This window comes from Scyliorhinus canicula, chromosome 5, assembly GCF_902713615.1.
Source record: "Scyliorhinus canicula chromosome 5, sScyCan1.1, whole genome shotgun sequence".
Lineage (NCBI taxonomy): Eukaryota > Metazoa > Chordata > Chondrichthyes > Carcharhiniformes > Scyliorhinidae > Scyliorhinus > Scyliorhinus canicula.
This window is the reverse complement of record NC_052150.1, coordinates 204,702,028-204,713,341: the sequence shown is the minus strand read 5'-3', so window position 1 is coordinate 204,713,341 and position 11,314 is coordinate 204,702,028. Positions and strand designations below refer to the sequence as shown.

The 11,314-nt window shown below is 45.9% G+C and overlaps 1 protein-coding gene across 1 annotated transcript; it reads right to left on the bottom strand.

Moving 5' to 3' along the window:
• Positions 1-6,367: 6,367 nt before the first annotated feature.
• mnx1 (motor neuron and pancreas homeobox 1) lies at positions 6,368-10,760 on the bottom strand. Its single transcript, XM_038796420.1, has 3 exons — positions 9,929-10,760; positions 7,388-7,548; positions 6,368-7,028 (listed from the first exon to the last, which is right to left on the bottom strand). The coding sequence occupies exons 1-3, from the start codon at positions 10,401-10,403 to the stop codon at positions 6,732-6,734; spliced, it is 933 nt and encodes a 310-aa protein (XP_038652348.1). The 5' UTR covers positions 10,404-10,760; the 3' UTR covers positions 6,368-6,731.
• Between the last annotated feature and the right edge of the window lie 554 nt (positions 10,761-11,314).

Below are 11,314 nucleotides of genomic sequence, written 5' to 3'. Positions count from 1 at the left end.
ATCTGGTCGAACAGCTAGCTTTATAAGATACATGAAAGAATAATCGGACTATCCGAAGAACAAAGGCTTTGGCCAGCGTTGACCATTGAATGAATCCCAAGGTGATTAAAAATAATAATAAATGAATCAGACCAGGCAAACAGGACGAGAAGGTTAGTGCCCGGATTACTGAGTTTGAATATGATGGGGGAGGTGGATTCTACGTCACAATAACTGGCTGAATTTGCTACATTAAAGAGAAATACCTGTTGTGGATGCTGGCAATCTGGAATTGCTGGAAAGACTCTGGTGTATTAAGGGTGTGCCGTCTTTGGGCTGGGATGTGTTACCCGGAGATAAAGTGGATGGAATCGGTCGCACTTGAAGAGCAAAGGCGGACCTATTCCAAAGGTCCTGGCCAGAATCTACCCCCCTCAAACCGCCTGGAGTGAAAATCGGACTGATTTGACTGTTGCTGTCTGTGGGAGCTTGCCGTGCGCAAATTGGTTGTCCCCTGTCCCACAATACAACCGCGACCTTGCTTCAAAATCATTTCATTGGCTGCAAAGCCTTTGACGCGTTGGCTGTCTGTAGCAAAATTACCAAGAGGTGAAAGGTTAGCTTCCAGCCTGATTTACAATCACAGTTCACAAGACTGCCAGAGCATCACCAGATTAATAAACGCCTTCTGCTTCCATCCCGAGTTTTAAAAGAAAATGTCGATGTTATATAGTTCTCATGTTTTCATGCTTTCAGATTATTTGTCTACTTCATCTCCCATTAGCTCATCTCCCATTAGCATTCTGTTAAAAAAATAAAGGGTCATTCATTTAGAACAGATTAGGGGAACTAACAAGTGGGTAAAAGGTTATTGAGGGGTAGACAGGAATCATGGAATCCCTAGTCCAGAAGGAGGTCATTCGGCCCATCGCATCTGCACCGACCCTCCGAAAGAGCACCCTAGGCTCACTCCCCTCCCTATTCCCACGTAGCCTTTGGACACTAAGCATGGCCCATCCACCTAATCTGTGCACTTTTGGATTGTGGGAGGAACATTGAGCACCCGGAGGAAACCCCCGCAGACACGGAGAAAGTACAAACTCCACACAGTCACCCGAGGTCGGAATTGAACCCGGGACCCTGGTGCTGTGAGGCAGCAGTGCTAACCACTGTGTCACCGTGTGGGCTTGAAGTTGCAATCAGATCGGGCATGGTCTTGTTGAATGATGGTGCAGGTTCGAGGGGCCGAGTGGTCGACTCTTACTCCTAATTTGCATGTTCCTATCTCAGCCTCAGCTCTGGCCCCTGTAATGGATGAATACTGGGCGAGGTGAATCTACCTTTTGATCAAAAGGAATGAACTAGCTTAATTTCTCTCGCACCTTTGACTATATTGAGGCATTCCCAGGCACTTTTCAGCCAATGATGTCCTTCTTGAAATATATTTCCTGTTGTGATGTAGAAAACCTATCTATGTCTATGAATTCATTTTATTTTGCCTCAGTCTATGAAGTCATCTTCTTTGTTGCTATGCAAGCGCCTATTTATCCATCCACTTTAATGATTAGTGAAAATAACAAAAATATTATTTTTTTTTTTTTTAAATTTAGTGTACCCAATCATTTTTCCAATTAAGGGGCAATTTAGAGTGGCCAATCCACCTAGCTTGCACCTTTTTGGGTTGTGGGGGCGAAACCCACGCAAACACGGGGAGAATGTGCAAACTCCACACGGACAGTGACCCAGAGCCGGGATCGAACCTGGGACCTCGGCGCCGTGAGGCAGCAGTGCTACTCACTGCGCCACCGTGCTGCCCCACAAAAATATTATTGACAATATTCTCAAAACAAAATGGTTGTGAACAACGTTTCCATGTTTGATGCTTGGGATGTATTCTGCTCCTGGCCAGGCCTCTGCTAAAACAAAGCGCCACAGCCAAGGAAGACAGCACAAAATGAGCAGTCATGTATAAATTATTATAACGGGGAAGCATTTTGTCCTATTCCCATAGAATTCCGACAGTGCAGAAGAAGGTTATTGGGCCCATCGAGTCTGCATTGACCCCCTCCCCCAAAAGAGCACACTACTTGCCCACTTTGGGACAATTTAGCATGGCCAATCCACCCAACCTGCACATATGTAACCAAAACAAGTCTGTTTTAGTTTAACACAATGTTAAAGAAGGTCCAGCAGCTCTGCAAAGCAAGCCGGCCCTTTCATACAAAACGTGCATTGTTCGTCGAACTTTTGCATTAAAAATTCACGATTGTTGCTGTTTTGCCACCCACATTGGCATCGCCTGTGAGGTCGCTGGCGAGATTCGCAAGGAACTAAACCAAACCAACCAGAGCAACACTTACCCATCCGGTCACCGATAAGCCCTGTCAGTGAAGAATTAAATTGAAGGAAGAAAGATCTTCTCAATTTATTATTCCAAATGAATTACTGATCGTCGAGTACAGCCAGTGATTATATTTAATGTTACTGTAATTGATTGCAGGATTAGTTACAGTGACAATAATGAATTGATGCTTAATTTATGGCCCGACTGTAGCTGCCAGGTCCGCAATTCATTACTCCCAACTTGTACAGATTCTGCTGACCTCGCTATTTTCCAACGGAACTAAAAATGGACGGGCATGAAAAAAGGAAATGGTGATTTAAATACAAGTAATCAGGGTGTAAGGTCTTCTCGCTGACCAGTGGTGTTTCCACGCCTGACACAACGCCTGTGGACCCCACTACTACCCACTGCCACCGAGAGGAAACGGACACACAATATGGCCACTTACTCTTGTGACACTAATGGATAGGAGCTGAAACAGTTCATCGCTCACTAGGCGGGAACACCGTTAATCCACCTTGAGAAGGAAGGACTGAACGTTTAAATGGAAATCTGTTTCCACATATCCCAGACACTAGCGCCGGGCTTCGAAGTTCCCTTATCGGACTCTGCGCATCTAACGTGATCTGCCTGGGAGCTATTCCCAACACAGTTTGAAGAGGGATGAATTTGATTCAATATTAATTAAATATTAAGAATTAATCGTTCGTTCGTGAATATCAAAGTAACAGGGGTAGAATAGAGTAAGGGAGTTTATCCCCAATTGTGTTGCTGAACTAATAAATATATTTCTCCCCTCTCCTTTCTCTCGCAAATATAATTGTATTAGAATCTCCATTCATTCTGTCCTGGGCTGTAATGGAAGGCGGATTGCTAACAGCGTTCAACTATCCAGAATAAATACCTGCCTTCCCGTTACATTGATTCTGCAGATTTCATTTTTTATGTGCGGTATTTCAAACGATTGAGACTCTAGATTATTCGGTTATTCACGCCTCTTGCCCACTCACGTTTTTTTTTAAAATCTTACATGGATTTGAGAGTTTTTAGTTTGCTTCCGTACCGTATCCGGGAGACTATTACAAATATTGATCAGTTTGCTGGATGAGCTGCCTCAGATTGCCCTGAAATTGCCCTTTCGCCGGTTTCAGCTCGCTCACCCGGAAAATCCCGGATTTGCAACTTGAATAACCTAGTTACGATCATATATTAACAACTATATATATGTATGTCTTATGAGAAAAGGTTTTACCGGTTGGGCCTGTGTCCATTGGAGGTGAGAAGAATGGAAGCTGACAGGATCGCTTTGGAGACGCTAATGGGAGAGGCTAGAATTAGGGTTCTCAGTTTAAAAATAAGCGGTCTCCCATTTCAGACAGGAGGTGAGGAGATTTTTTTTCTCTTTCATTAGACTGTGGAATTATTTTCAGCATCAATTGTTGAGGCTGAGCTAGATAGATTCTTTTTTAAAAAATAAATTCAGAGTACCCAATTTTTTTTTCCAATTAAGGGCCAATTTAGCGTGGCCAATCCACCTACCCTGCACATCTTTGGGTTGTGGGGGCGAAACCCACGCAAACACGGGGAGAATGTGCAAATCTACAAATACAGTGACCCAGAGCCGGGATTGAACCTGGGACCTGGGCACTGTGAGACAGCAGTGCTAACCACTGCACCACCGTGCTGCCCCCCTAGATAGATTCTTTGGGGCTGGTTTAGCACAGTGGGCTAAACAGCTGGCTGTAATGCAGAACAAGGCCAGTAGTACCGGTTCAATTCCCGTACTGGCCTCCCTGAACAGGCGCTGGAATGAAATGAAATGAAAATCGCTTACTGTCACAAGTAGGTTTCAAATGAAGTTACTGTGAAAAGCCCCTAGTCGCCACATTCCGGTGCCTGTTCGGGGAGGCTGGTATGAGATTGTGGCGACTAGGGGATTTTCACAGTAATCTTGATTGAAGCCTACTTGTGACAATAAGCGATTATTAATTATCAATATTATTAATTAACTGACATGAATTGAACGTAGAGTTGAAGCCACTGTCAGCCGATGGAGGGGCCGAGTGGCCTATCCATGCTCCGAGTACGTGTGTATGCTCGTGTTATTCTACCCAACCATCAGAAAGTTGTAATGTTCTGTTTCTACTCCGTGGATTTTGAAGGGGGTTCATTGTGATTGAATAAGGTGGAACAGGTTGAGTTAAGTAAGAAGTCTTACAACACCAGGTTAAAGTCCAACAGGTTTGTTTCAAACACGAGCTTTCGGAGCACGGCTCCTTCTTCAGGTGAAGAAGGAGCCGTGCTCCGAAAGCTCGTGTTTGAAACAAACCTGTTGGACTTTAACCTGGTGTTGTAAGACTTCTTACTGTGCTCACCCCAGTCCAACGCCGGCATCTCCACATCAAGGTTGAGTTAACTAATGTTACAGTTTCTGAAATTGACCTATACTTCTCCAAATGCTGCATGCAGACGGTCGATTGTACCCCGACAGGGAAAGCCGCTGTGCCCAGTACTGTAAATTAGCAATCAATAATTAAACCTGTTGGCCTCCCCCCCCCCCCCCCTCCACCCGCTCGCCCACCCCTCGCCACCAACTCTTTCTCTCTCTCTCCAAACTCCAGTCCTCCCATTGCCTGAACGCCCCACCAGATAGATCAGTGGGTGTGTGAGATACTGCAGCTTTTGAAGGGAAAACGTTCCTCTCCCAGCCGGAGGGCGTGTGGGGGGTCAGCAAAATAAACCGTTTGCAAAATAAAAAAACAACACTCCTTGGAAATTGATCTTGTGATATGTTTACTCGGGCTGCAGGCCACCCACGTGGCCGCGTTACAGTATTAGAGCGAACAGTGAAACCAACACATTCCCAAAGATTGCTTTAAATTCGCTTGGAATCATTCACAGGGCTGGGGGCTAAGCTGAGAGGAATTCTCATCTCATGCTATCCTTTCCAGGCGATTTCAAAAGGGTTAAATAGATTCATTTCAGAAAGGTGATGGAGGCCACATAAAAAATCGGTGTGTCTGATTTCCATTGTATGGAAGCTTCTATTTCACACGCCATTTACCTGACTGCTGGATTCGAGCGCAGACTGAAACCTTGGCGGCAACGGGGAAAGGCACCGTCGTTCAGATTTTGAAAATGACACAAAATAAACATGTTTTATCTTTATTTTGTAATTGATTGGAGATGGGGTGAAATAAACGCAGTGCGGTGCGATTCTGACAGATACGAGCTTGTAACCGCATGAAAATCAATGCAGTTATCGCTGCCTCCTCCTCCTCCTTAATTTTATTCGCAAATATTTGGAAGCTTTAAATAAAAATCAATGAAGGCAGCCGAGGGGAACGCGCCACAATAAATACACAAGAAACATGTGATTTCACCTGCCCGGCATATGCTCCAAGCTCCCAACGCAGGACTTGTACAGCCTGCAGTGATTGATGAGGCACACTCCAAGTGTTTCCTAAAATAAAGCCATTTCAGCCCGGTGTGAAATGCTCCTTCTGCAGTTTGACTTGAACCTAATGCTCGGCACGTTTGCACAGATCCGACAGAGGACCTGTTCTCACAGCAGCTAAGATCTGGGTGAAGGGCCGAGGAGGAGAGCCGACTTAGAGTAGGCCTCGCTGACAGTATTTCTTTGTAATCGAATGCGCATGAAAATTTCACCAACTTGTGGAATAAAAAAGCTTGCGGTTTCACTGGAGAGTCCGTCCATTCTAAACCGCTACACGCCTGGCCCTGCGTGTACTGTTCGACCGAGTATTGTGGACGGGAGGCCCAAAATATCTTGCATGCGACAAACTAACTGTGGCCATTCTTAATGTCACTGGCAGATTAGAAAGGTGGCTGGATAATGAAGTCAGTTGTGGTGCATTACAATAAGTATTTTTTAAATGTTGCTTTACAGGCGATTTAAACACTGCGCGTTAGCAAAGAGCCAGGACCTCGCTGCACTTAAGCCAGACTCAAATAATTCGTTAAAATAAAATAAAAACATTGCAGATGCTGGGACCTGAAGCAAAAATGATTGGTAACGGCATGTTCCATACAAAACATTTATTGTGTGTTATATACAGTATCATCTTGCACTATGTTTGGGGAGAAACAGCACATTGTAGCTAAACAATAACTTAGCATGCATAACTCGAGGCGAATTCTTATAAATACAATACAAAAATAAAGACGGTGAGGTCTTGCAATTTCCCATTGTTAGGTTCAGAGATACAGCAACAGTACTTGGTGGCGATTGGTTGGAGATTGAGGAAACGTCGACAACCTGAGCAGCAGAACAGAAACACGACTGGCTTCGAATAAACTTTCCACGTCCAACGAGGCTGTAACAAGTCGAGCTTCTCGTCTGGGGCGGGGGGTGGGGAGACGTGAAGAATTGCGGGACAGATGGGGACTATTTGATTTTCTTCGCCGGGCCCTGATGTGACTGGTTCAGTTCGGCTTCCTCGTCTGAAGAGCATTCTGACGAGTGGCACGTTAAACTGCCCCCGTCCTCGTCACTCTCCCTGCAGTCTCTTAACCGGGAATGTTTATTCTGGTCGCTTTTTGTAATGCCTGCTTTCTCCTGAAAATCGTCCGATTTACTCTCAGTGGATTTCGCCTTCTGTTTGACAGCCTCCTGTGCCGCCTGCTCTTTCGCTTTTTTGCTTCGTTTCCACTTCATCCGTCTGTTTTGAAACCATATTTTAACCTTTGAGGGGAGGGGGAGAAAAAAAAGAGGGTAGATCCGGATTTTAGAATGGTGCCAACGGGTGGGGGGAGGTCCCAGAGGCGGGGGGTTTAAAATATTGAGTGCAACTCAAAAAACCACAAGATTCAAGGACAAATGTGGCTTGAGGGAAGGTGGGGAGCGTGGGGTGGGGGTGGGGGTGGGGTCACAATGTGAACTCCCTGTTTTAAAAAAAACCACAAGCACAATACTGAATTAAAACTTGGAGCTTTAAGGTTGACAAACGCCTCGCTTTACCCCCCCCCCCCCCCCCCCCCCCCCCCCCCCCTCTCCTCCCCCAAATGCACAGGGTGTGGAATGGTGTGCTGAGGGGTTCCTACCTGTGTCTCTGTCAGCATCAAGGAGGTGGCCACTTCAAACCTTTTGGGCCGGGAGAGGTACTTGTTCAGTTTGAATTGTTGCTCCAGCTCCAGAAGCTGCTGGCTGGTGAATGCCGTGCGCGGCCTGCGGCATTTGCCCAGCATGCTGGTTTGCGTTTGTGCTGTGGGAGAACACAGCACACATGTCAGAGGTGGAAACCCCACAAAATAGCAGCATTCCTCCTGTAGGTACGGAGCACCACTAAAGAAAAGGCTGAGCATGTTCTTGACATTCTTGTCAACATATTCGTTTGCGGTTTTATGGTGTGGGTGGAGTGTTTATATGGGTGGAGGGGGTGGGGGTGGGGTTGTACCAGCCAACTTCCTCAATTGTTTTCTTAAACAGAGATTTAAAAAAAAAACACCTTTTACAAAGCTCGACAGGACAGGCAACAAACTGATGCATCAAATCCCAGTGATGTAATGAGATGAAATGAAAATCGCTTGTCACAAGTAGGCTTCAAATACCATTCATTATAAACATCCATTCCTAAATTACGTTACGCTCCCATCTGAATTTTGGTGGATTCGCTGATTTGTCAAATATTTTTGCTATTTAATTACCTTTTGTGTTTTTCACTGTTATAATATGTGCCGGTGCAATTTCAGAACAAACTCTCATTGATTTTCGTTTTGAAAAAAAAAACCCACTTAGTCCCAGGGTTTTAAATATGACAATTATAATTCTCCCCTCCAGAAGCAAAAAGGTATATAATGATGCCTACCATTCTACGAGACCTGTACTAAGAGAACATTGTCGAATTGCAGGTCGTACCATTTGTTAAATTCAATTATCATTTGACAGTGCGCGGTGCCATTTAAATGGACATAACTCTACTCTTGCTTAGTGTATTAAAGGTATCCCATTCGCCTGCCATTTCAAATAGTTCCTTTCAAAGGACCGGTTGATTTCCCACAGGGCTAACATGTGGCAGACAATAAAACGGGACAATGGGTGAGGGCGAAATTAGCTCAATCTCCCCAGGGAAAGTTAATTGGTTCTACTTAGCTAGAACGCCCACCGTTTACAGACAATCCTTCTAAATACCAATATAAGTCAATCCTTTAATTAAAACATCACCGCTGACTCGTACACAAGGATTAAACATAAAAGCCGAGCCGATAAGCACACCTCAATCCCCACAATTGATACCTACTGTATCGCATTCTGTAAATAAGATCACCCATTGACGACTTATGAAACTATTGCCATTCCCTTATCAACAGTAATATCGGGTGTTCTCTATTACTGTTCAGATGTGAATATTTGACTGTATTTGTCACTTCAGGAAATGTGCTGATTTCACCTGGACTGGGAATTCGTGTCACTGCGAACGTGTGCTAAAATCAAGTCGTTTGCAAAGGCTAATAAATAATGCACATGTTGGATTTGTCATCTCATTGTTGCCGGGTTTGCACAGAGGCCGCCTTTCACAGTTAAAAAGGTTAGAAAGAAAAGGCGCTATTTACTGCCTCATCTTGAACAAATCTGCTAAAACGGCCAGAGACAAAAAGCCCACTCACTCTTCTGCAAACAGCAACAGCGCTGAGATTTTTAACACCACATTGCCACTATCCAGCGGTCTATTCATTTCCCTTCCTTTCTCTCTCTCTCCCCCCCCCCCCCCCCCCCCCGCCTTATTTAACCACCACCCAGACCTTGTTTGTGATTTGCACCGTGAGCATTTTTACTCGTTTCCTAATTAGTATTTTGTCTCTCTGGAATTGTTCACACTCGAGATTGAGCAAAAACAGTTTCTCCCAGGAACTAAACTCATTTTTCAAATTCAACGAAGGCTCTGTAAACGCCAGCACATTGTCACCCCTTACAGGATTCACATTTATTTATACAGATGCCTTTGCATTTTATATAAGATATACCACCAGAACCATATTCGAGCCAAATATGCTTTTCAACCTTGCAACAGAGAAATGTTTAGCGTGTTTTTGAAAGTTCAAATCAAATCTCGTATCCCCCCCCCCCCCCCCCCCCCCCTACAAATTAAATTGCAATTGCGTCTTTGGGATTAGTCTTCTTAGCACAGTGAGCAGTTTTTTTATTTTTTTTGTGATTTCCTTATTTAATTCTATCCTAAATCTGTTCTATGCTAATTCTGTTCTAATGACATATTTGTGCCCGGGATGAAAGCGTGTTTACAAACTGCCCATTGGCGATAAACAGGCAGCACGGGCTCAATGATTGTACCATATCGAATATATCCAACCCTTGCTTTGTATCAGCCAGTGCCTGTTGTTATCTGAATATTTTTAGTTCAAAAATATGTCAATCTGACAGTATCTGATAGGGAGCAAATCTTCCAATCGTCTTAATTCCTGCTGTCGGCGTTTAAGGTAAAAATCGTCATTAAATGTCTTTTATGAATGACACAGAATTCTTATTATGGTCTCAAAAAGTGCAAACACTTTGCAATTAAATGAATACCCGGATTATTTTTTGGCAACATTTATTGGAGTAAGAGTATGAGTGAAGGAAGCACTCACCGTTAAAGTCTGGCATTTTGGGCAGCATCATTCCGGCCGTGGACGCTCGGAGCCACTGGTCGATCTGAAAAGTGCCGGCCGTCATCTTGACGGGCTCGGAGTGGTGACTGCTGGCCAGCTGGGGATAGGAGTAGGGCAAGGCGCTGGACTGGCCCGTCAGGGCCGAGTAGGTATACACCGGGTGGCCGTAGAGGGCTGAAGCCGGGATGGCGCCGTGCTGGTGGAAGCCAGCCATCCCGGGGTGCTGGTGGACGCTCAGGAAGCCGGGCTTGGGCATCAGGTTGCCGAGAGTGAAGCGTGGAGGGGACGGGCTGTCCGCCCGCAAGCAGTCGCTGGCGATCGGGTGCTGCTCCAGCACGGACGGGCTGACTGTGGAGGAAGGGGCTGCTGAAGTTGCCAGAGGCGAACAGGTTGGCGGCTTGGGCAGATCGACGGCCAGCAGTGCGTCGATTCGAAAATTTTTGGATTTTTCCATCGGCTTTTTATTCCAAACTGAAGTGTGAGGGGTGGTTGAAAGACGGAGAATAAAAGGTAAACGATGCAAGAAAGGGAGAGGAGGGGGAGAGGGTCTTTTTCCTCTTCCTGATGAGCCGGTCGGTTCCTTACTGAATTTACCAGCCAGTACCGAGTCAGCTCCACCTTCAGTCCCTATTTCACGCTTGGAGATGCTAAACCTCTGCCCATTCGGCCTATCTGCCTCAGTCAACGAGGTTGAAGGAGCTATTGGGCACTTGGTCAGTTTCTGCTGTGTCTCGGTGGGCTGGACCCAGGATCTCCAGCGAGCTCTTGGTCAGTTTCTGCTATGTCTCGGTGGGCTGCACCCGGATCCCCAGCGAGCTCTTGGTCAGTTTCTGCTGTGTCTCGGTGGGCTGCACCCGGATCCCCAGCGAGCTCTTGGTCAGTTTCTGCTGTGTCTCGGTGGGCTGCACCCGGATCTCCAGCGAGCTCTTGGTCAGTTTCTGCTGTGTCTCAGTGGGCTGCACCCGGATCCCCAGCGAGCTCTTGATCAGTTTCTGCTGTGTCTCGGTGGGCTGCACCCGGATCCCCAGCGAGCTCTTGGTCAGTTTCTCCCTGCGCCCGCTGCCGATTGGCCAACAAGCCAGACACAGAGGCCAGGATGAAACGGAGCTAAGGCTCCTGATTGGCCAGAAACCACTCTGGCAATTCCTGAGCGCGAAATGCCGATTGGCACACCCTTTGACACATCACACACTCATTCGCTGCCGTCATCGCTATTCTCTGAGAAGAGCTCACTATTTGTTATTGGAGGAGATAATCCACTTCATTAAAGTAATTAAAGGTTTTAATTGTATTTTTGCTCCTTTTGAAATTTAGCTCCAGTTTGGGGGGGGGGGGGGGGTTTAAATGTGCTGACACTGGAGGGCG